This window comes from Salmo trutta, chromosome 2 (assembly GCF_901001165.1).
Source record: "Salmo trutta chromosome 2, fSalTru1.1, whole genome shotgun sequence".
Classification (NCBI taxonomy): Eukaryota; Metazoa; Chordata; class Actinopteri; order Salmoniformes; family Salmonidae; genus Salmo; species Salmo trutta.
In genome coordinates this window covers 11402316-11428553 of record NC_042958.1, presented here as the reverse complement: position 1 = coordinate 11428553, position 26238 = coordinate 11402316, and the positions used below count along the sequence as shown (strand labels likewise).

At 46.0% G+C, this 26238-nt stretch overlaps 1 protein-coding gene across 14 annotated transcripts in view; it reads left to right on the top strand.

Moving 5' to 3' along the window:
• LOC115150500 (histone-lysine N-methyltransferase 2C) overlaps positions 1–26238 on the top strand; it is a 266608-nt gene that overhangs the window by 179086 nt on the left and 61284 nt on the right. For 10 of the 14 annotated variants that reach the window (XM_029693877.1, XM_029693968.1, XM_029693922.1 and 7 more), the window contains 10 exons: positions 4592–4717; positions 7195–7314; positions 8209–8478; positions 13128–13232; positions 16398–16579; positions 17254–17418; positions 17796–17905; positions 19384–19461; positions 21405–21635; positions 23137–23268. In XM_029693877.1, coding sequence (XP_029549737.1) covers positions 4592–4717; positions 7195–7314; positions 8209–8478; positions 13128–13232; positions 16398–16579; positions 17254–17418; positions 17796–17905; positions 19384–19461; positions 21405–21635; positions 23137–23268 — 1519 coding nt within the window. The remainder of the gene's footprint in view (positions 1–4591; positions 4718–7194; positions 7315–8208; positions 8479–13127; positions 13233–16397; positions 16580–17253; positions 17419–17795; positions 17906–19383; positions 19462–21404; positions 21636–23136; positions 23269–26238) is intronic. The other 4 variants (XM_029693975.1, XM_029693959.1, XM_029693894.1 and 1 more) reach the window with 3 other exon arrangements.

Genomic DNA, 26238 nt, shown 5'->3' with positions numbered 1-26238 from the left:
AGGCTCCTAGTCTTCCAGAAGCCTTCTACCTTCACAGGAGGACATGTTTGATAGTGGTGCAGACAGACTGCTCTGCTGTGGTGGGAGTTGTGATCCTCTGTCTGATCCACAACTCGTATCCCCTCTCTCTGTAGTTATAGTCCCTTTGGTGTTGCTCAGTCACATTGATTAGTGCCAGTGTGGAGTGTGCATTAATTAATGTTGAGAGGTCGTGGCTGCTTTCTTGCGTTCTCGCTCTTTCACTAGCTATGTCTTTCTTGCTCTCTTGCTTTCTCTTTCTCTTTCCCCATTTTCTCTCGCTCTTGCAGTCTGTCTCCTTTGTTCTTTCTCCCTCCTCTCTCTCTCTCTCTCCCCCTCTATCTCTTTCTAGCCCTCAAGTCTGTGCCAAGGGTTTGGTGCTGGGGAGGAGGAGGGGCACTACATAACGGAGTCTTTTTTGGAGGTGTTTTAATTTGGATAGGAACTCATTGAGGCGCAAAGCACGACACAACCCCATTTCCACCAAGCTGAGGGAAGAGGGAGGACAGACAAAGCTGTCAGAAGGGGAAATTCAACTTGGCTCCTCTGTATATCTAAGCCCAATAGGCAGCTATAGACTCTATAGCCTTTTTCGTTTGTTTTTTCAATTATAGAGGTCAATGTTTGTAGTTTTTTTACTTCGATTTGTTAGTATATTATAATATACATATACTTTTTTGTTGTTGTAAGGATATATCTGTAAGAACTCACATTTAAAGAAGCCACCTTTCTTCGACTTCGGGCAAACATGTTCAATACTTCTATTTGATTGGCAGATTTCAAGTGGATTCCTGTGTGTATAACACATCACTAGAGTCTATACAGAAGTTTCTGAGCTGAAGTTTTAGTCCATACTTTTTCTTCTTCTTCTTTAGTTTTTCCCCTACTTCCTGTTCTCTCTGGAGCATTGCTCTTTCCAGTATAGGATCATTTACAGGGTGGGCTTCCATCGCTAGAATCAGTTGGGATTTCCTGTGTGTGGTGTGTCTACTTGCCTGCCGGCATGAGCTCTACTACTCGTGTGTGTGTTTGCATACGTGCTTCCCTGTGTGCAGTGTGCACTCCCATGAGTGCTGGTGTGTGTGTGTGTGTGTGTGTGTGTGTGTGTGTGTGTGTGTGTGGGGGGGGGGGTTAGCCTAGCTCCTTGGCACGTTTATGTTGTGTAAATGAGGCAGCGGCGCTTCGTTTCCTTGAACCAGGCTACCCCCCAATGGACTTGCTTTGAGACAGGCAGTGCTACATTTGTGGGAAGGTTCTAAGCTAGAGTAATTTCAGCGCACTGTATATTTTAATATACAACATAAGATGTGTTATGCCATACAGTTTTTGTGGATATTTTTTCAAAGCAAACGGCGTGTCTGTAATATTATACAGACAGGTTATCAGCAAAACCATCTGAGTAAGAAAGCCTACGGAGTGAAAGATGAAAACCAAATGTGGCACAGTGTCCTCCTTACTTTATTGAAGCATTTTTAAATTCATGGACTTACATACTTCGATTTCCGTTGTGTTTATGCGAAATATGGGGGGGGGGGGGGGGGGGGTCCTTGGCTGTTGTAAGAGGATAGAGAGGTTTACCACTACACTGATGGTTAATATCGCTGCTAGATTAGGAAGACGTGCCAGAGCAAAGATATGCTTAATCTTTTTCTAATGCACAAAATGAAATACTTCCCCCGTGTTCCAGTATTCTGAGTCAATCACTCCGGAGACTGTTCTGACCTGCTGTCAAGTGGTCCGATATGACCTGGATGGTGATTCACTGGTCCAATGTCAGTGGTGTAAGGTACTTAAGTTAAATACTTTAAAGTTCTACTTCAGTAGTTTCTGTGGGTATCTGAACTTAACTATTTCTATTTTAGACTTTCATTCCACTACATTCCTAATGAATCAGACAACCAAATTCAAGTCTGCTAGGACTGGCACTATTGGTTCTTCCAAAGTTGTGCCCTCCCTAGAGGTGTGGCGACATTAAGAGCCAATAGGTGCATGTTATTGTTGTTGATGGCTGTGACCAGGAAGTCTTCTCAAAGGATGTCTTATTGCTTACTCTACCTTTTTAATGGATAACGTGTAGAATGGGGTTGCGTCGGAAGTCAGGCAGTTTGACGATATTTGTGGTCATGTCACACATTTATGATGGAAGCGGTAAAGAAATTCTCTGTACTCTCACATGGAGCAGACAATCTCTCCCATTCAATCCCCCTTTCACTCTCTTTGACAATGGCCTGTTTTGGGTTCAGCCTAACTATTGAGCTCCGTTTGCTTCTGAGCATACTGTATTCACATGCATGTGTTTGAAGATGGCATGATCATGTTCTTTTCAGTATCAATGAATGTATTGAACTCCTACATCACCAGTCCTTTGCACCCTGTACAGGATCTACTGAAATATCTCTCTCTCAAAGCCTATCTTTTGCGCACTGCCACTTTTAAGTTCTCTCATGCTTAAGGGAATGCTGTTTGGTTTCTGACCGTTTCAATAAGTGCTTGACAGGGGATTTGGGACAAATGTATACATGAGATGTAGATGGATTAAAACGCAGGAAGCAAGTGGAGAGCGAGAAATCCAACCCACGGATCTAATATATTATTAATCGGCCCGAAATGATTTCGCTTATGCAAAACAAAAAAGGAAAAGGCCTCTCAGTGATTGTGTTATTGAGTCTATTTATATAGCCTCTCGCTGATTAACTCATTAAACGAACTAAACACCTCCCTGTGATGATTTTAATCTGAAATTCCCTTAACAACGGTCGCTGTGTTTATCTCGACAGCAGCGACGGCGCGCTGTCATGCTGACATAATCATAACTTGTTTTGTAAACATGCCAACAAGCCACGCTGCTGCCATGGCAACCGGCAGGCCTGACACTGGACAGTGTGGAGTTGTGGATTGACTGTTGCAGAGCACTTGACTAGGCATAGCGTTACTAGACCCAGTGGATGTGCAAACACTGTCTTCTGTCAGACTATTAAACTAGACCCGCTTCTTGCAGACATCAATATTTAATCTTATCGTTGTCCACAATCTCCCTTTTACTTTTGATTTGCAATATATTTCCAATTTGAATAGTACTGCATCTCCAAACTGAGGTGAGTTCAGCTTATCCTCTCATGTATAGGATCTGTCCCAAATGTCTCATATCTCGCTCGTTTCTTGGCTGTTTATAAAAAATGCCTGTCTGTCTTGTATTCACGTTTTATTTTGTTGTTGCTTTGTTTGTTTTGTTTGGCTGTTGCATTTACTGCATTTTGCCCCTCCTCACTCCCAACCACTCTTCCTGTCTGCCCCTCCTCCCCACTCCCTGCCCCTCTTCCTCTCTGCCCCTCCTCCCCACTCCCTGCCCCTCTTCCTCTCTGCCCCTCCTCCCCACTCCCTGCCCCTCTTCCTCTCTGCCCCTCCTCCCCACTCCCTGCCCCTCTTCCTCTCTGCCCCTCCTCCCCACTCCCTGCCCCTCGTCCCCACTCCCTGCCCCTCCTCCCCACTCCCTGCCCCTCCTCCCCACTCCCTGCCCCTCCTCCCCACTCCCTGCCCCTCCTCCCCACTCACTCCCTGCCCCTCCCCACTCACTCCCTGCCCCTCGTCCCCACTCCCTGCCCCTCGTCCCCACTCCCTGCCCCTCGTCCCCACTCCCTGCCCCTCGTCCCCACTCCCTGCCCCTCTTCCCTGCCCCCCTTCCTCACTCTCTGCCCCTCTTCCCTGCCCCCCTTCCTCACTCTCTGCCCCTCTTCCTCACTCTCTGCCCCTCTTCCTTCCTCTCTGCCCCTCTTCCTTCCTCTCTGCCCCTCTTCCTTCCTCTCTGCCCCTCTTCCTCACTCTCTGCCCCTCTTCCTCACTCTCTGCCCCGCTTCCTCACTCCCTGCCCCTCGTCCCCACTCCCTGCCCCTCGTCCCCACTCCCTGCCCCTCGTCCCCACTCCCTGCCCCTCGTCCCCACTCCCTGCCCCTCGTCCCCACTCCCTGCCCCTCGTCCCCACTCCCTGCCCCTCTTCCTCTGCCCCTCTTCCCTGCCCCCCTTCCTCTCTGCCCCCCTTCCTCACTCTCTGCCCCTCTTCCTCCCTCTCTGCCCCTCTTCCTCACTCTCTGCCCCTCTTCCTCACTCTCTGCCCCTCTTCCTCCCTCTCTGCCCCTCTTCCTCACTCTCTGCCCCTCTTCCTCCCTCTCTGCCCCTCTTCCTTCCTCTCTGCCCCTCTTCCTTCCTCTCTGCCCCTCTTCCTCACTCTCTGCCCCTCTTCCTCACTCTCTGCCCCTCTTCCTCACTCTCTGCCCCTCTTCCCCACTCTCTGCCCCTCGTCCCCACTCCCTGCCCCTCGTCCCCACTCCCTGCCCCTCGTCCCCACTCCCTGCCCCTCGTCCCCACTCCCTGCCCCTCTTCCTCACTCTCTGCCCCTCTTCCTCACTCTCTGCCCCTCTTCCTTCCACTCTGCCCCTCTTCCTCACTCTCTGCCCCTCTTCCTTCCTCTCTGCCCCTCTTCCTTACTCTCTGCCCCTCTTCCTCACTCTCTGCCCCTCTTCCTCTTTTCCCCTCCTCCCCACTCCCAACCCCGCCCCCGCCCCTCCTCCCCCATCAGGGAGCATGGAGTAACCGTAGGGCTGCGAGTCCCCCCTCTTGGTCCCAGCAGGACCCCTCGGAGGGGGTGTGGGATGGCCCACAAACCAGGCAGCTGCAAGAGGCACCCGTCTGGAGCATGAGAGTGGTAAATGGAGTGCTTATGATGTCCACCCCCCCCCCCCCCCACCCCCCCCTTCACTCAGTGGTTTAGCCTGGCCAGGTGAGGACAGGTTTAGATGTGACACGGTACACACACTTTGCCACCTGCAGAGAAATACGGAAGGGAAATTCATGTAAACATAGGCTTTGCAAATTTTTATGAATGCCGTTTATTATTCTATAAATGAGCTTTGTTACCATTGCCAGAATGACAAGAATACCAGACTGAGCGTGGCGTGAGACGAACGTGAAGCAGAGCTCAATCCAGTCTGGGTTTCCAGGCGACCTCTCATCCCCCCTGTCTGTCACCCCCACTGCAACCCTTTAGTCCTGACATTGTGACAGGACTCTACTTTGATGCTAACGCTCCACAACAAGCCTCAGTCAGTCAGTAACTGATAGGTGTTATGAAGGTGGACTCCTGTGGGAAGGAGTATCTCTCCATCAACTGCCTGGCTTTGGCACAGTCCTCTCTTTAGAACTTTATATTCAACTTGCCACAGTCTTCCTGATTTGAAGGACTGACTCGAAAGGGTGGGGGAACCATCATTTAGAATGACTTTAGTGTCCATGGGGAGATGGAAAATGGATTTGACCTAAAAAATGTTGATCTCTCCCTCCCTCAGGCTTTTGTCATGCATATATTATAAAGCACCACACACATTATTTAAAAGGCGGTAGTGCTGAGCGATTAGTGCTTTTTGAGGTCGGTTCGGTTTCTGTTAGATTATTAAAGAAAGAATCATGGTTTTCGGTAGCAATATTTTTTTAAATATACAATTTATTGTGAAATAATGATGGTACAATGATTTCAGAACTTTTTTAATGGAAATTCCAAAGCCAAATATAGTAAACATTAAATTGTCAAAACATTGAAAATATTCCATTGCGTCAGGTCCACATTGGCTAGACGTCAATAGAAAAATAGGAAATTACTATGAAATGATAAAATATTTCAGTTGTGTATATGTCATCTCTGCTCAGACAGTAGCAGTCAGCCAGCCAGGTGTATACAATGATGAGATGCTCACGTCTATGCTGTAACAATGGGAGTCATTGTCCCAAAGGTGGGAAGGCAGGTGCAAAAGCTTAGACGGGATTTTTTTGGGATTCATTTTGACAGATTTTGGCATGAGTGAAATATCTCGCTTCGCCTCTTCCTCTCTGATCCATCTCTGAGCCAGAAAAACTAGCGCAATTTATTATGGTCATTATAGTTAATTACCACGTTTCTGCGCTGAACTAGGTTGAATATTTGCTTAATGCAAACTTCAACTCCCTTCAGCCCAGCGTCCCACACAGTTCTTGACTTAATTTCTCAAATTTCTCGGGAATGATTTGATTTCTCTCTAGAGAAACGGCATGTTGGGCTCACACCAAAAAATGGAATTCAAGTATTTGAACCGAAGTCGGAAAGTTATTTGTTTGATAACCCCCCCCCCCAAAAGAAAATCATCGCTCAGCACTAGAAGGTGGACCATTTTTATGTCTCTTCGTGCAGTATGAACAAAGTTAGAGGTAGCCTACTCTACTGTACCTGTAGACTTCCAGTCATTGCGCTAACGCTCGTGAGCATTGGCTCACAAAACTACCTTGAACTTCCTTCATACTGCACACACAGACATAAAAATGTTATCCACGAGTTATCTGACTCTGGGTAAGTAGAAACATTTAATTGTCAGAATCTTGCAGTTTAATTGTCTTTATGCTAATGTTCCCATTTTGAATTTGCTTGACAGTAAATGCAGCTGGGGATGTTAATATTGTGGCTCGGTGGGGAATTCCTTTAGCATTTACTTTAGACGGCAGTAGATGCAGGAGTGGGTTTTGCGAAATGTGTTTTTTCTTCGCCAGTGAAAAGACGCAGAGGAATGTTGTGATTGGCTGATGACATGTTATCTCTTTCCCTCCGCTTCCCTCTTTCATTCCTTTCTCCCACTCTCTCACTCACTCACTCACTCACTCACTCACTCACTCACTCACTCACTCACTCACTCACTCACTCACACTCACTCACTCACTCACTCACTCACTCACACTCTCACTCTCACTCTCACTCACTCTCACTCTCACTCTCACACTCACACTCACTCACTCACTCACTCACACTCTCTCTCTCTCACTCACTCACTCACTCACTCACTCACTCACACACACTTCTCTCCCTCTTGTCTGTCTCTCTCCTCGCACTCTCTCACTCACTCACTCACTCTCTCACTCACTCACTCTCTCACTCACTCTCTCTCTCTCTCTCTCTCTCTCTCTCACTCTCTCACTCTCTCACTCTCTCACTCTCTCACTCACTCACACACACTTCTCTCCCTCTTGTCTGTCTCTCTCCTCGCACTCTCTCACTCACTCACTCACTCTCTCTCTCACTCACTCACTCACTCACACTTCTCTCCCTCTTGTCTGTCTCTCTCCTCGCACTCTCTTCCATCCCTCTTTCTTTTTCCTTCACAGGGTCGTGGTTCAACCTTCCCTGGAAGGCGGAGACCCCGGGGGGCCAACCTGTCTGGGCGCGGGGGCCGCGGACGCTCCCGAGGACTCAAGGCCTACACCAGCTTTGCAGTAACCCCTGGGGTACGAGCCCTCGCCTCCTCCCTTCATCCCGATCTACTGCCTCCCTAAACCCCTCCTTCTCTCCCCATCTTCTGCATACATGAATAAAACAGTGGCCAAATGTGCTTAGCTTAGGCCAGAGAGCGCTTCCACGTTAACAAGAGCAGTGCACGCTATCTTGGAAAAGCTTTTGGCATGAGGGGTGGTACAGGGGGAGGGGTATAAATGCTATTTTATACACAGTGGTGGGCAGGGCACTGACATGTTTTTACCTCCCACTACAAACAGTGGGTGGTTGATTGGGAAAATGTGTCCAACGTGGATTTATATACTGCACATTGTGGGTACCTTTTAAGGTAGACACAGAAGTGTCAATGCTGTATTGAGTGTACACGCTAGATAATTGGATTTTAGGTGAGAACACACACACACACACACAACCATACAGACAGTGCCCCACGCACACAACCTCACACCCTCTCCCACCGAGCAAACATGACTCTACCCAGTTGAGTGTTATTGGAATCCAATACGGGAGGTAGGTAGGCGTTAAGTAAGACTGTAATCAGATCTGCTGCAGCCAGCCACTAGGCAGCATGCTTGTTGACACGCGCGTGTCCTGGTAATGCTGGTCTACTGAACCATGCTGTGTTTGTCTCCGTGGATGACATGATAATATAGAGACACAGTCTGGAGGGATGACAGCTAGTCACATGAGAAGTGCTGCCATGTCATAGACCTACATCCTGATTATGCTTGGAACATATTTTCTACCTCATCTGAAAAATACTGTACGGGACCAAGCACACTGTTACAGATTTTGAACACAATCTTACCATCGGTTTTAATTTCAAAAGACAAATATTCATTTTTTTCCTAATCTGTTAATTAACCCCTGCTTGTGTGTGTGTCCAGGCCAGTTTTGTGGAGCAGCCATACCTGGTGGTGGAGGAGAACACAATGCATAACACCGTGGTCATGTTCTCAACCTCGGACCACTTCACACTCAGACAGGTCAGTACCAACACCATGGTCATGTTCTCAACCTCGGACCACTTCACACTCAGACAGGTCAGTACCAACACCATGGTCATGTTCTCAACCTCGGACCACTTCACACTCAGACAGGTCAGTACCAACACCATGGTCATGTTCTCAACCTCGGACCACTTCACACTCAGACAGGTCAGTACCAACACCATGGTCATGTTCTCAACCTCGGACCACTTCACTCTGACAGGTCAGTACCAACACCATGGTCATGTTCTCAACCTCGGACCACTTCACTCTGACAGGTCAGTACCAACACCATGGTCATGTTCTCAACCTCGGACCACTTCACTCTGACAGGTCAGTACCAACACCATGGTCATGTTCTCAACCTCGGACCACTTCACTCTGACAGGTCAGTACCAACACCATGGTCATGTTCTCAACCTCGGACCACTTCCCTCTGACAGGTCAGTACCAACACCATGGTCATGTTCTCAAAATTCCTTGTCTTAGGCTAGTTAGGATCACCACTTTATTTTAAGAATGTGAAATGTCAGAATAATAGTAGAGAGAATTATTTATTTCAGCTTTTATTTCTTTCATCACATTCCCAGTGGGTCATTAGTTTACATAGACTCAATTAGTATTTGGTAGCATTGCCTTTAAATCATTTAACTTGGGTCAAACGTTTTGGGTAGCCTTCCACAAGCTTCCCACAATAAGTTGGGTGAATTTTGGCCCATTCCTCCTGACAGAGCTGGTGTAATGGAGTCAGGTTTGTAGGCTTCCTTGCTCGCACACACTTTTTCAGTTCTGCCCACAAATTTTCTATGGGATTGAGTTCAGGGCTTTGTGATGGCCACTCCAATTCCTTGACTTTGTTGTCCTTAAGCCATTTTGCCACAACTTTGGAGTATGCTTGGGGTCATTGTCCATTTGGAAGACCCATTTGCGACCAAGCTTTAACTTCCTGACTGATGTCTTGAGATGTTGCTTCAATATATCCACATGAATTGATCTCCTCATGATGTCATCTACTTTGTGAAATGCACCAGTCCCTCATGCAGCAAAGCACCCCCACAACATGATGTTGCCACCCCCGTGCTTCACGGTTGGGATGGTGTTCTTCAGCTTGCAAGCCTCTCCCTTTTTCCTCCAAACATAACGACTGTCATTATGGCCAAAGAGTTCTATTTTTGTTTCATCAGACCAGAGGACAGTTCTCCAAAAGTTCTTTGTCCCCATGTGCAGTTGCAAACCGTAGTCTGGCTGTTTTATGGCGGTTTTGGAGCAGTGACTTCTTCTTGCTGAGCGGCCTTTCAGGTTATGTCAATATAGGACTCGTTTTACTGTGGATATAGATACTTTTGTACCTGTTTCATCCAGCACCTTCTCAAGGTCCTTTGCTGTTGTTCTGGGATTAATTTGCACTTTTCGCACCGAAATACGTTAATCTCTAGGAGACAGAACGCGTCTCCTTCCTGAGCGGTATGATGGCTACGTGGTCCCATGGTGTTTACTTGCGTACTATTGTTTGTACAGATGAACGTGGTACCTTCAGGTGTTTGGAAATTGATCCCAATGATGAACCAGACTTGTGGAGGTCTAGAATTTTTTTTCCTGAGGTCTTGGCTGATTTCTTTAGATTTTCCCATGATGTCAAGCAAAGAGGCACTAAGTTTGAAGGCAGGCCTTGAAATACATCCACAGGTACACCTCCAATTGACTCAGGCTAATTGACATAGTTTATCAGAAGTTTCTAAAGCCATGACATTAATTTTCTGGAATTTTCCAAGCTGTTTAAAGGCACAGTCAACTTAGTGTATGTAAACTTCTGACCCACTGGAATTGTGATACAGTGAATTGTAAGTGAAATAATCTGTCTGTGAACAATTATTGGAAAAATGACTTGACATGCACAAAGTAGATGTCCTAACCGACTTGCCAAAACTATAGTTTAACAAGACATTTGTGGAGTGGTTGAAAACGAGTTTTATTGACTCCAACCTAAGTGTAAACTTCCGACTTCAACTGTATGGTGTATGTGGACACCCTTTCAAATAGTGGATTCTGCTATTTCAGCCACCCCCGTTGCTGATAGGTTTATATAATCAAGCACACAGCCATGCATTCTCCATAGTTCGACGTTGGCAGTAGAGTGGCCTTACTGAAGAACTCAGTGACTTTCAACTTGGCACTCACTGTCATAGGATGCCAACTTTCCAACAAGTCAGTTTGTTTAATTTCTGCCCTGCTAGAGCCTGTCTGGTCAACTGTAAGTGCTGTTATTGTGAAGTGGAAACATCTAGGAGCAACAACTGCTCAGCCGCGATTGGTAGGCCTCACAAGCTCACAGAACGGGACTGCCGAGTGCTAAAGTGCGTAGTTTGTAAAGATCCTCTCTCCTCGGTTGAAACACTCAGTACTGAGTTCCAAACTGCATCTGGAAGCAACATCAGCACAAGACCTGTTTGTTGGGAGCTTCAAGAAGTGGGTTTCCATGGCCGAGCAGCCGCAGACAAGCTTAAGATCACCATGCGCAATGCCAAGCGTTGGCTGGGGTGGTGTAAAGCTCGCCACCATTGGACTCTGAAACAGTGGAAACGCGTTCTCTGGATTGATAAATCATGCTTCACCATCTGGCAGTCCAATGGACGAATCTGGGTTTGGGGGATGCCAGGAGAACGCTACCTGCCCCAATGCATAGTGCCAACTATAAACTTTGGTGGAGGAGGAATAATGATCCGAGGCCGTTTTTCATGTTTCAGGCTAGGCCCCTTCGTTCCAGTGCTATACTATACAATGACATTCTAGACGATTCTGTGCTTCCAACTTTGTGGCAACAGTTTAGGAGAGGTCCTTTCCTGTTTCATCATGACAATATGCCCCCATACAGAAATGGTTTGTCGATCGGTGTGGAAGAACTTGACTGGCCTGCGCAGAGCCCTGACCTCAACCATATCGAACACCTTTCAGATGAATTGGAACGCCGACTGCGAGCCAGGACTAATCGCCCAACATCAGTGCCTGACCTCACTAATGCTCTTGTGGGTGAATGGAAGCAAGTCCCCACAGCTATATTCAAACATCTAGTTGAAAGCCTTCCCAGAAGAGTGGAGACTGTTAAAGCAGCAAAGGGTGACCAACTCCAAATGAATGAGATGTTCGACGAGCAGGTGTCCACATACTTTTGGTCATGTACTGTACCTCACTAAAACGATAGAGCATTGACACTTTGTGCCGTCAGAGTCCCAGGTTATGTGTCTCCGTGTTGCTTAAAGCTGTACATCTTAACTCCCCTTACTGTTTCTCTACTGTCAAATCCTGCTTATCTTTTTTAGAAAAGGTTCTGAATAACAATGGAGGCTGGTGACTTAAATGAATAAAGAGGACAATGACTTTAACTCCCTTGGCAAGCCTCCTTTGCTGTATAAGTCTAAAGCCTGTTAACAATGTCTCAGATACCCAAATACTGTACTGCACATATTTGAATATACATGCTGATGAACAAATACCCCAGCTATGAGAGACAGTGTCACACAAAATATGCATTCTGTATAGTGATGATGCTATAGTTCTCTCCTCTCTTGGTCTTGTTGTACAGCCTGTTCACTAGTCTCCTCTTGGTCTTGTTGTACAGCCTGTTCACTAGTCTCCTCTTGGTCTTGTTGTACAGCCTGTTCACTAGTCTCCTCTTGGTCTTGTTGTACAGCCTGTTCACTAGTCTCCTCTTGGTCTTGTTGTACAGCCTGTTCACTAGTCTCCTCTTGGTCTTGTTGTACAGCCTGTTCTCTCCTCTCTTGGTCTTGTTGTACAGCCTGTTCACTAGTCTCCTCATCTGGTTTTCCCCTCCAACCTTTTCCCTTGGTTTGCATCTGGCCCGTTTCAGATGTCATGATCTCTTTCTACATGCAGGCATACAAAGGCACACACACACACCACTAAAACATACATGAGTCGTGCTGTGCGGTAAGGCTCTCAAGCAGTGGTGGAATGTACCCAGTTCATACTTGAGTAAAAGTAAAGTTACCTTAATAGAAAATGACTTAAGTGAAAGTCACCCAGTAAAATACTATCTTAGTAAAAGTCTAAAAGTATTTGGTTTTAAAAATACGTAAGTATCAAAAGTAAATGTAATTGCTAAAATACACTTAAGTATCAGAAGTAAAAGTGTAATTTCTAATTCCTTATATTACGCAAACCAGACGGAACCATTTTCTCTTTTTTAAATGTACGTCTAGCTAGGGGAACGCTCCAACGCTGACAAACGAAGCATTTGTGTTTAGTGAGTCCGCCAGAACAGAGGCAGTAGGGATGACCAGGGATGTTCTCATGATAAGTGCATGAATTTGACTATTTTCCTGTCAAAATGTAACTAGTACTTTAGGGTGTCAGGAAAATGTATGGAGTAAAAAGTACATTATTTTCTTTAAGAATGTAGTGAAGTACAAGTTGTCAAAATTATGAATAGTGAAGTAAAATACATATACCCCAAAAAACGACATAAGTAAAAAATACTTTAAAGTATTACTTAAGAGATGCTGAGTCGTGGAAGTCAAAAGCACCCTGGGTCACTACTTGTTATTGCGTGAACGTTGCCTTGATGTATGCTGGGGAAAGTGTCTCCATTACTGTTGGGAAATGTAACTTTCACTTGTTTTCTCTCCTTTTTCACTTTTCTTTCCCCCCCACGACTTATACACATCTTTTCCCTCCGCATCCTTTTCTCTCATTCCACTGCTCCCTCAATATGTTCCCCTTTCTCCCTCTCTACCTCCCTCCTTCCCTTTTTCCCTCTGTCTAATTCCCCTTTTCTCTATTCCCTCCTCTCCCTCCCACAGGACATGTGTGTGGCGTGTGGGAGTTTTGGCCAGGGGTCAGAGGGCAGGTTGCTGGCCTGCTCTCAGTGTGGCCAGTGTTACCATCCCTTCTGTGTCAACATCAAGGTGAGCCCATCTCTTGTTTTATTTTCACAAGATCATCTTTAAAACCATAGCTCTCTGATTATTTTCTCTTTCATGAGATACAGATGGTGGTTTTGCTTAGTGTGTGTGTGTGTGTGTGTGTGTGTTAAATATATTTTGTATTATATATTTAATAGGCTTTAGATAGATGGTGCGATGGAGAGATCGATATTGAAATAATTTTTGTGATCAAAAGAGGTGATTATCATCAATACGTCACATAAATAGTTAATTTCACAATACAAAAAGGATTGAGAATTGATTTTAAAAAAACAAGAATCTCCCTTTGTTCACCCCTTCCACGTTTAATTTCAATGGTTCTTCTCCCTTTTAGTTCCATTCGAACTTGCCTCCCGGTCATATTGAGATCACCTCCTATAATGACTGTATACCCTACGCATAAAAGTTCCACCACAGATATTCCGTTTACTCATAGCCTACATTTTAAACATGGTTCTTGTACAAAAAAAATGTTGGCTTTGGCTTTTAAAAGTGTTTCTATTTCGTCTTTCCTAAAAGCCACGTAGATTATACTTGAAGGTGTTCATTTGGTATGGCATCATCAAAAAATATAGGGTGACATACTATGTAGGGAAAGGTTTGGCCCCTTTTTGTTTTTGCATATTCTGTAAATCTTGAGGAGGAGTGACATCGTTTGAGCAGTCGTGCTGGCTATCTCAAAAGGGAACAGAGGCAGGGGAGAGGGCTTTCTTTCCTATCTCTAAAAGATCATACCCAACCAGCCATTGATGTATAAAAACACTGAATATCTCTGTCAGTGAATAATGTGCAGTATAGTATGTCTGTCTGAAAGCCATATGAACATACATTTACTGTACCAGTGTTAGATGCTAAGTAACTATGAATGGTTTCTATATGTACGAAGAAAAACATGGCAGACTCACTGAGTCAGAAATGAGACAGTGACTGATTTGTTATTTTTCGACCAAACGTTTCAGTTTCGGTTACGTAAGCATGTGGCTGTTCCTCTTCCATTCCCACAACTCTTTTAGACCCTAGGAAACTCATCTGGGTGTCGTGTGTGTGTGTGTGTGTGTGTGTGTGTGTGTGTGTGTGTGTGTGTGTGTGTGTGTGTGTGTGTGTGTGTGTGTGTGTGCACGCGCATAGTTTAGTTGTGTAGTTGCCAGGTGATTCCCTACAGATAGTATTAGGCTCTGTGTCGACCTCCCAAAGCAGCTTTGAGCAGAGGTGTCAAATAATTACTGGGATGATTAAGAGGTTTCACATAAAGCGCCTTGTGTGGATTCTCTTGATGTACTTATGGCCAAGCCTTATCGCCGCACTGCTACCCACTCTGACAGACAAACAACATTAAATGCTGTACATCCATTGGATCTAAGCCAGTTTCCTTTGATATACAGCGCATTCGGAAAGTATTCAGACCCCTTGACTTTTTACCACATTTTGCTACGTTAGCCTTATTCTATAATGGATGAAGTAAAAAAGTTCCCTCATCAATCTACAAACAATACCCCATAATGACAAAGCGAAAACAGGTTTTTAGAAATGTTACACATTTAAAAGAAACCTTATGTAAATAGGTATTCAGACCATTTGCTATGAGACTCGAAATTGAGCTCAGGTGCATTCTGTTTCCATTAATCATTCTTGAGATGTTTCTACAACTTGATTGGAGTCCTGTGGTCATTCAATGGATTGGACATTATTTGGAAAGGCACACACCTGTCTATATAAGGTCCCACAGTTGACAGTGCATGTCAGAGCAAAAACCAATTAATGAGATCGAAGGAATTGTCTGTGGAGCTCCGAGACAGGATTGTGGCACAGATCTGGGGAAGGGTACCAAAAAATAGCTGCAGCATTAAAGGTCCACAAGAACACAGTGGCCGCCATCATTCATTTTCCTTTGTCATTATGGGGTATTGTGTGTAGATTGATGAGGGGAAAAAACTATTTAAATCAATTTGAGATTAATGCTGTAACCTACCAAAATGTGTAAAAAGTCAGGGGGTCTGAATACTTTCCGAATGCACTGTAGGGTGTCGTTCCTGCAAATAACACCTCAACCAGTCGCCACTCCAAGCCGCGTCATAGTTCATTGTAGTTGGAACCGTAGCCTTTTCAATGAATCAGTAGTATGTTAAGCAGTTGTTTTGCTTTCATGATCGCCATATGCATTCAGTCCCTTATGCCTATTCTGCCTCCTCAATGTGTTCAGTAAAGTTGCCCCGAAAAATGTATAGAATGTACAAGGCTATTTAAAGGACCATTTATCTGTTATTGACAACATGTTAAGAATAAGTATTTTGTGTCCGCCGTTTCAGTCTACCAGTTCCAATGGAAACGGTGGCCTGCTATAGAAATAATCTATAATACATTTAGTAGTAATTTGATCATGGTATTGGGTAACTGTTTACTATGCAATCTCTAAATACCTGACCCAGAGTCATTGACTAAAAGGCCATTTTAATGGAGATATCCATTGACCATGCTTTTTAGTCCAGGAGTAGATGTAATCTGGTTGGCTAGGCTATCCAAGTAAAAATCGTTGGACCAACGTCAGCTTGTTATGTGATATTCCATGGTGTCTTTTGTCTGGCTTTCAGCTCATGATGAGAAGAGGCGGAGTGGGGGAGGAGGGTCTTTCTCTAATTGAATTGATCCTCCCCCTCCCCCATGGTTTATTTAAGCAATAAGGCCTGAGGGGGGGGGGGGGGGGGGTGCCACGGCTAAGGGCTGTTCTTTGTACGACGCAACACGGAGTGCCTGGATACAGCCCCTTCGTCGTGGTATATTGGCCATCTACTACAAACCCCAGAGGTGCCTTATTACTCATTAGAACAGTAAAAATTCATATTTGTTCATACCCATGGTATAGAGTCTGATATACCACGGCTTTCAGTCAATCAGCATTCAGGGCTCGAAAGACCCAGTTTATAATGGCTAATAAATACCAGTGCATCCCTCTGACAATTAGCTCTTCTGGAAGATGTGCTGCTGGGAATTAGAGTTTGGATTAGTCCCCTGCTATATAACACACAACCATTAGTCCATATGTTCAATTGAAATTAACCTTAAAGGGGATGCCTATCCCTGCCATGCCCCTTTAACCCCCCCCCCCCCCCCCCCCCCCAAACCTCTGCCCTTTTCCCTCTGTGCCACCAGATCACCCGGGTGGTGCTGAGTAAAGGCTGGCGCTGTCTGGAGTGCACAGTGTGCGAGGCGTGCGGCCAGGCCAGCGACCCGGGCCGCCTGCTGCTGTGTGACGACTGTGACATCAGCTACCACACTTACTGCTTGGACCCTCCCCTACAGACAGTGCCCAAGGGCAGCTGGAAGTGCAAGTGGTGTGTATATGCCGTGACTGCTGTCACTCACAGAGCACAGCCAATCAGAGCTTGTCTGGCTGCACCAATGATGCTGTTGAATATTTTCGGAAGATTTGTTTTTATTGTTGGTCTGTCACTCTTCTTTCCCTTAGTATCTGTTGATATGGCTCCATCTCTATAATGTACCTTCTCGTCTACGTTTCTGTATGGTCCCTCCCCCTCACACGGCTCTGTAGCAGCGCCGTGTGAGGGGGAAACGTGTCAGGTGTAACGCCAGTCCCTAATCCCCAGTCAAACAACGCTCTGTTGACACTGCAGCGAGACACATTCATTCAGGTCTTTCCTTGGAGCCACGCCAGTGACATTTATTTTTAGGACAGCTCTTTTCATGGTGGATGATCCATACACACACACACACACTTCAGTAACTGTAGTCTGTTATTTTAGTGTTTATATTAGGTGTGTGTGTCTGTTTACCCTCAGGTTTGTTTGGATGAACAGTATTTGTGTGTGTGCATTATCATTGGACACATCTGTGTTGAAATGGATGCTACATATACTGTGAGTTGCTGTTGTGGTGTGTGTGTGTGTGTGTGTGTGTGTGTGTGTGTGTGGTTGTGTGTGGTTGTGTGTGTATTTCACACCTGCTGAATCTCGTCCCCTCACGCCACCCTCTCTCCCCCCTGCCACAGGTGTGTCTCCTGTACCCAGTGCGGTGCCACCTCCCCTGGCCTGAGGTGTGACTGGCAGAACCACTACACCCTGTGTGGCCCCTGTGGCAGCCTGGCATCCTGCCCGGTGTGCATGCGCAGCTACCGTGAGGACGAGCTCATCGTGCAGTGCCGCCAGTGTGACAGGTGAGCAGCGCTCCCACTGCCAGGCCAGGTGCCAGCCGAGCATGATTGGGTGGCACTAGGGCCTGGCAACACTGTAGACGTGGCATGCTGGTTGTTGCAGTGTTCAGTTTGACAAAGACAACAGTCCAAAGATTTACTACGGTTTAATTTAGTCATCGTAAGGCTTGAGGGGCCAGAACGTATGGTTGCTATGGCAACCGGGTTAATGCATGTCGGAGTTTGTGTGTAGGCAAGTGCTTCTTTGTGTCTTTGTGCACCTGTGGCTCTGTGTTTTTACACTTGTATGTATTCGTATTGCGTGACTACATGCACATTTATAAAGTCCAGGCATAAAGTGCATATGTAAATGTATCTGATCATCTTCTCCTTCCCCTCAGGTGGGTCCACGCGTGTTGCCAGGGCCTGAACACGGATGAGGAGGTGGAGAATGCAGCGGATGATGGTTTTGACTGCACCATGTGTCGAATGCACACTCTGCCTTCACAGGGTAAGACTCCAGACCTAGCCCACACACTGTGAAAGCTATGTATGTGTATGATAAGACCTGACAAATAGTTATGTGGTGTTGGCTATATGATGCTCCCAAGTGGCACAGTGGTCTAAAGCACTGCATCACAGCGCAAGAGACGTCACTGCAGTGCATGGTTCGAATCCAGGCTGTATCACATCTGGCCGTGATTGGAGTCCCATAGCGCGGCGCACAATTGGCCCAGCGTCGTCAGCGTTTGGCCGGGGTAGGCCGTCATTGTAAATAAGAATTTGTTCTTAACTGAATTGCCTAGTTAAATAAAGCTTTAAAAAAACTCCCGACATGTTCATTACTATGGGACAGCTGGAGATGGAATTTGAATATTGAAACAGTGTTGCAAATGTCGGAAAGACAGAGAGCAATTTTTATACAAATCTCCACTGTTGAAAACTAAAGGTTAGTCAAAAAGAAATGTGAGATCATTTATAGATGTTTTTTATAGTAGAGATCAAGGTTATAAATTGCCTGGCTGGGCTGATGAGACAGTGGATTGTTCAGTCAGATGGAACAGAGTAAATAGGCATTTTAACGTCATAGATTTAGCTGGTGGTAACTTGTGGAATAGACACCGGCTGGAATGTGGATTAGACCCACCTGTTGTATAATTAAGCAATAAGGTACCTCTGGGGTTTGTGGTATATGGCCAATATACCACGGCTAATGGCTGTTCTTACGCATGACACATCGCAGAGTGCCTGGACACAGCCCTTAGCTGTGGTATATTGGTCATATACCACAAACCCCCGAGGTGCCTTATTGCTATTATAAACTGGTTACCAACGTAATTAGAGCAGTAAAAATAAATGTTTTGTCATACCCGTGGTATACGGTCTGATATACCACGGCTGTCAGCCAATCATCATTCAGGGCTCGAACCACCCAGTTTATAATGGTTAATATATCCTACTTGTATATTTTTTTTAATGTACTGTAATGTACAGTGTTCCCAAGCTCATCTCGATGAACTCAACCAGCTCCTCTCAATTAGCCTAAAGGCATGCTCTATTCTGTTAATGGGACCAGGCTCAGACAAATGTGGGCTGTTCATTACAACAGCAGATGGCTAGAATTAAATATCAACCTGCAACCTGTTCACTCATCCATTCTATCTGATAATGATTGAAATTTGGGACAGATTTTACCTCAGACAAAAGTGAGGAGTGATGGAAAAGGGGAGGTAGGGAGATAAATAGACATCCTTATTTGAATGATGGAACTGAATGATGGAATTCTCAATTAAATAATAGTTGAGTAACATATTTAAATGTTTATTCTTTACGTTTTGTGGCGGCGGTTGGATCCGGTGCTCGCTGTTTGATGCATTTACTAAGGCAACAGTGTTCACTGCTGTTTTTGACTTCAATGTTTTGAAATCCTGCAAATCCTATTCATAATGACTCATGACATTTTGCAAATTTGTCATGTCATCGTTTCAGGCAAAATGAAAGCCCTCCTGTCTGATGGCTGCGAGGCCCCGATGGTGACCCAGATGGTGACTAAAACAAGAGAACCAGGTAATCAAGCTCTACAGATCCAAATAACCCAGATAATAGTCACTGTTTATGAGGTGGTGTGAATCAAATTAATCATTACTTTCTGATAATGTAGTTGACAGCGTTGGACTTGCTACTGTAATATCCACGGTATGAGGACACGAGTATTTCACTATTTGTAAAAAAAGATATATATATATATATATATATATATATATATATATATATATACTGCTCAAAAAAATAAAGGGAACACTTAAACTGAATGAAGGAAATAATCTTATTAAATACTTTTTTCTTTACATAGTTGAATGTGCTGACAACAAAATCACACAAAAATAATCAACGGAAATCCAATTTATCAACCCATGGAGGTCTGGATTTGGAGTCACACTCAAAATTAAAGTGGAAAACCACACGACAGGCTGATCCAACTTTGATGTAATGTCCTTAAAACAAGTCAAAATGAGGCTCCGTAGTGTGTGTGGCCTCCACGTGCCTGTATGACCTCCCTACAACGCCTGGGCATGCTCCTGATGAGGTGGCGGATGGTCTCCTGAGGGAACCCCTCCCAGACCTGGACTAAAGCATCCACCAACTCCTGGACAGTCTGGGGTGCAACGTGGCATTGGTGGATGGAGCGAGACATGATGTCCCAGATCTGCTCAATTGGATTCAGGTCTGGGGAACGGGCAGGCCAGTCCATAGCATCAATGCCTTCCTCTTGCAGGAACTGCTGACACACTCCAGCCACATGAGGTCTAGCATTGTCTTGCATTAGGAGGAACCCAGGGCCAACAGCACCAGCATATGGTCTCACAAGGGGTCTGAGGATCTCATCTCGGTACCTAATGGCAGTCAGGCTACCTCTGGCGAGCACATGGAGGGCTGTGCGGCCCCCAAAGAAATGCCACCCCACACCATGACTGACCCACCGCCAAACCGGTCATGCTGGAGGATGTTGCAGGCAGCAGAATGTTCTCCACGGCGTCTCCAGACTCTTTCACATCTGTCACATGTGCTCAGTGTGAACCTGCTTTCATCTGTGAAGAGCACAGGGCGCCAGTGGCGAATTTGCCAATCTTGGTGTTCTCTGGCAAATGCCAAACGTCCTGCACGGTGTTGGGCTGTAAGCACAACCCCCACCTGTGGACGTCGGGCCCTCATACCACCCTCATGGAGTGTGTTTCTGACGGTTTGAGCAGACACATGCACATTTGTGGCCTGCTGGAGGTCATTTTGCAGGGCTCTGGCAGTGCTTCTCCTGCTCCTCCTTGCACAAAGGCGGAGGTAGCGGTCCTGCTGCTGGGTTGTTGCCCTCCTACGGCCTCCTTCATGTCTCCTGATGTACTGACCTGTCTCCTGGTAGCGCCTCCATGCTCTGGACACTACGCTGACAGACACAGCAAACCTTCTTGCCACAGCTCGCATTGATGTGCCATCCTGGATGAGCTGCACTACCTGAGCCACTTGTGTGGGTTGTAGACTCCGTCTCATGCTACCACTAGAGTGAAAGCACCGCTAGCATTCAAAAGTGACCAAAACATCAGCCAGGAAGCATAGGAACTGAGAAGTGGTCTGTGGTCCCCACCTGCAGAACCACTCCTTTATTGGGGATGTCTTGCTAATTGTCTATAATTTCCACCTGTTGTCTATTCCATTTACACAACAGCATGTGAAATTTATTGTCAATCAGTGTTGCTTCCTAAGTGGACAGTTTGATTTCACAGAAGTGTGATTGACTTGGAGTTACATTGTGCTGTTTAAGTGTTCCCTTTATTTTTTTGAGCTGTGTATATCGTAAACACATATATGGTTCTAGACGTGTAAGTGATCTTCAGCATTTAGTTCACAATACTTAATATACTTCATGTTTAGTGTACTCGAAGTCCTCGAGAGCTGTTGTTGCTGCTAGTTTTTCAGTCATTGTCTAATGTTGTTGAAAACCTTAAACCTCCCTTTAGCCAATCAGAAGACATACACCCAGGATGGGGTGTGTCTGACAGAGTCGGGCATGTGCCAGCTGCAGAGCCTGGTGGTGCCCTCTTCGTCGACCCGCCGAGGACAGAACAGGCGGCCCAAGCCCAAGCTCAAACTGAAGATCATAAATCAAAACAGTGTAGCTGTGCTCCAGTCTCCACTGGACCCCCGCTACTTAGAGCTGTCCCGGGACGGGTACATGGACAACAACCGAGGTAAACTGACTTCTAGGGTTTCACAAATGGTTGGCTGCATGTGCCCCACCTTGAGGAGTCCAGGGGCTCCAATCCGGCAAAAAATGTACGAGAAGAAAGAAAGAGGATGTCTTGCTCAAATAACCCCCCCTTTTGAGAAGTCTAACAATCCATTTTTGTTTTCATTGAAAATGTTATGTCGATTAATATGTTTGAATTGGGATGAGAAGATGCAGACATTGGAGTTTAATGGCCATTCACATTGGCCAGCACTGGAATGTCTGGGCTATTTTCTGAGGATTGAGTTTTCAGTTTACATTTTTTTGGTATGACGGGGGGGGGGGCATAAATCCTTTCCTCGTTGCTTTTTAATCAGAACGGTCAAAAGAAAGAGCGTATGTTTGCCAGGAAGCAACGTTTCAATCATCTCTAAATGTAGAGGAACAGGGGAAAAAAAGAAAAAACTTTCCTGCCTCACTGGAACCTATTTGGGAAAAGCGAAGCAGGGAAAGGAGAGCAGGCATGTAATGAATCTGACAGAGAGAAGTCTTTGAAAACAGCAGTCAGCAAATTATACCTGAATTGGCATTTTGGTGAGGAGGAGGCTGGCCAGGGCTAACTGAATTAATCCACAGCCCTTCTGTCAGAACTCTGCTCTGAGTGCAAGCAAGGGCTAATGATGAGCAATTAACCCTTTCCTGTTTCCTGGTATATTTAACCCATGCAGCGGGTGAATTTTCAAGCCCTGTTGAATGGCTGCTGTACACATCACGTAACGCTATGTTATAATGTAGCTATAACCATACATGAAATTATGACAACGCACACACAGATAATTAGATTAGATTCATCTTGGCTTGAAGAAGTCTATTTCACCATTTACAGCAGTGAACTAGGGTTGTGATCAGGTACTAGGGACTATGTTGGGGTGTCTGTAGGTGTTATAGCCACTATAAGTGCAGTACATGAACCTCATAGCATGAAGAAAGATGAGAGAAATAACAACTAAAAAAGTCAACCTTGGACTGATCATGCATATATACGGTATGTACAGTACATTTGTGCAAGACCAATATGTAAAGGATATATACATCAATCATTGAACAAATCCTGGAGGTGCCACTCATTTGCATTTATAATCTGAGAAATACTCCAGCGTTATCGCTAAGGGGTTAACGCTAAAATGGTCTGTGGCTAATTTTGAATTACACCACTTAATGTACTGCTGTGGCACCTCTTCCAGAGGTCTTACTCGGACAACAGGCCCACCAAGATGGCAGACCTTCCATGGAAGGTACATTGAGCTTTTTGTGGGTCACATGAAGTATGTGCAGGGTCAGGTCATGTTCATTAAGCATCAAATGCATACAATAGAGAGGGATTACCTAGAAAAAAAGTATTTTATTTATCCATTGCAAAAACTGTTTTCGATTGCGTGTCATAATGAACAAGACCTCGATCTGTAGTCCTGGGTTTGGTGACGTGGTCCTGGGTTTGGTGACATGGTTGTGTTCCGTTCCAGAAGGGGACCTCATGATGTACTGTGACGTTAAGTCTGAGTCCAGCCCGGAACGGGAGCCCGTTGACGACGACGCCAAGGGTGCCGAAGACACCGACGGCAACAAGAAGAGGAAGAGGAAACCGTACCGGCCCGGTAGGTTCAAAGTTCAAAACATTTTTCAATTTGGTGAGTTAGAAACGTCTATGTATTTTGGCTCAAAGATGGCACAGCAAAAACTCTCTGGAAAAACAAATCCGTTCATATGAGGCATCATTACAAAGTGTAAGGAACACCGACGCTCATGGAAGGGTCCCCTTCCTTAGGTCAGCACAGACCTTGGGTCAGTTTTGTCTCAAGTGGGTTGAGGTTCAAATCAGTTTATTTGTCACGTGCGCCAAATACAACAGGTGTAGACCTTACAGAAAAATGCTTACTTACAGGCCCTAACCAACAGTGACATTTTTAAGTTAAATTAAAAAAAGTATTAGGTGAACAATAGATATGTAAGGAAATAAAAAACAACAGTGAAAAATAACAGTAGCGAGGCTATAACCAGTAGCGAGGCTATAACCAGTAGCGAGGCTATAACCAGTAGCGAGGCTATAAACAGTAGCGAGGCTATAAACAGTAGCGAGGCTATAACCAGTAGCGAGGCTATAACCAGTAGCGAGGCTATAACCAGTAGCGAGGCTATAAACAGTAGCGAGGCTATAAACAGTAGCGAGGCTATAACCAGTAGCGAGGCTATAACCAGTAGCGAGGCTATAACCAGTAGCGAGGCTATAACCAGTAGCGAGGCTATAACCAGTAGCGAGGCTATAACAGCCCCATCGATATAACAGTAGCGAGGCTATAAACGGTAGCGAGGCTATAACCGGTAGCGAGGCTATAACCGGTAGCGAGGCTATAACCGGTAGCGAGGCTATAACCGGTAGCGAGGCTATAACAGCCCCATCGATATAACAGTAGCGAGGCTATAAACGGTAGCGAGGCTATAAACGGTAGCGAGGCTATAAACGGTAGCGAGGCTATAACCGGTAGCGAGGCTATAACCGGTAGCGAGGCTATAAACAGTAGCGAGGCTATAACAGCCCCGTCGATATAACAGTAGCGAGGCTATAACAGCCCCGTCGATATAACAGTAGCGAGGCTATAAACGGTAGCGAGGCTATAACCAGTAGCGAGGCTATAACAGCCCCATCGATATAACAGTAGCGAGGCTATAAACGGTAGCGAGGCTATAACCGGTAGCGAGGCTATAACCGGTAGCGAGGCTATAACCGGTAGCGAGGCTATAACCGGTAGCGAGGCTATAACAGCCCCATCGATATAACAGTAGCGAGGCTATAAACGGTAGCGAGGCTATAAACGGTAGCGAGGCTATAAACGGTAGCGAGGCTATAACCGGTAGCGAGGCTATAACCGGTAGCGAGGCTATAAACAGTAGCGAGGCTATAACAGCCCCGTCGATATAACAGTAGCGAGGCTATAACAGCCCCGTCGATATAACAGTAGCGAGGCTATAAACGGTAGCGAGGCTATAACCGGTAGCGAGGCTATAACCGGTAGCGAGGCTATAACCAGTAGCGAGGCTATAACCGGTAGCGAGGCTATAACCGGTAGCGAGGCTATAAACAGTAGCGAGGCTATAACAGCCCCGTCGATATAACAGCAGCGAGGCTATAACAGTAGCGAGGATATATACAGGTTAGTCAGGCTAATTGAGGTAGTATGTACATGAATGTATAGTAAAAGTGACTGTGCATATATGATAAACAGAGAGTAGCAGCAGCGTAAAAGAGGGGTTGGGGGGGCACACAATACAAATAGTCCGGGTAGCCATTTGATTACCTGTTCAGGAGCCTTATGTCTTGGGGGTAAAAACTGTTGAGAAGCCTTTTTGTCCTAGACTTGGCACTCCGGTACCGCTTGCCATGCGGTAGTAGAGAGAACGGTCTATGACTGGGGTGGCTGGGGTCTTTGACAATTTCTAGGGCCTTTCTCTGACACAGCCTGGGGTAGAGGTCCTGGATGGCAGGCAGCTAAGCCCCATTGATGTACTGGGCCGTACGCACTACCCTCTGTAGTGCCTTGCGGTCGGAGGCTGAGCAGTTGTTGTACCAGGCAGTGATGCAACCAGTCAGGATGTTCTCGATGGTGCAGCTGTAGAACCTTTAAGGATCTGAGGACCCATGCCAAATCGTTTTAGTTTCCTGAGGGGGAATAGGCTTTGTCGTGCCCTCTTCATGATTGTCTTGGTGTGTTTGGATCATTCTAGTTTGTTGGTGATGTGGACACCAAGGAACTTGAAGCTCTCAACCTGCTCCACTATAGCCCCGTCGACGAGAATGGGGTTGTTTTTGGTCCTCCTTTTCCTGTTTCCTGTAGTCTACAATCATCTCCTTAGTCTTGGTTACGTTGAGGGATAGGTTGTTATTCTGGCACCACCCGGCCAGGTCTCTGACCACCTCCCTTCCATAGGTCAGCACAGACCTTGGGTCAGTTTTGTCTCAAGTGGGTTAAGGCTCAGATGAAGCTGATTTTATAGCAGCTCTTAGGAACATCTTATGTGTATCATCATAGGAGAAAGATGGGAGAGGGGATGTTGATAGGGATTAATGGACAGGGAAAGAGTGGTGGGTGATGGAGGTATGGGGAGGGGATGGAGAGGGAGAGGGAGAGTGGGTTAGAGGAAGGGAGAGTGGGTTAGAGGGATGGAGAGTGGGTTAGAGGGATGGAGAGTGGGTTAGAGGGATGGAGAGTGGGTTAGAGGGATGGAGAGTGGGTTAGAGGGATGGAGAGTGGGTTAGAGGGATGGAGAGTGGGTTAGAGGGATGGAGAGTGGGTTAGAGGGATGGAGAGTGGGTTAGAGGGATGGAGAGTGGGTTAGAGGGATGGAGAGTGGGTTAGAGGGATGGAGAGTGGGTTAGAGGGATGGAGAGTGGGTTAGAGGGAGGGAGAGTGGGTTAGAGGGAGGGAGAGTGGGTTAGAGGGAGGGAGAGTGGGTTAGAGGGAGGGAGAGTGGGTTAGAGGGAGGGAGAGTGGGTTAGAGGGAGGGAGAGTGGGTTAGAGGGAGGGAGAGTGGGTTAGAGGGATGGAGAGGGAGAGTGGGTTAGAGGGATG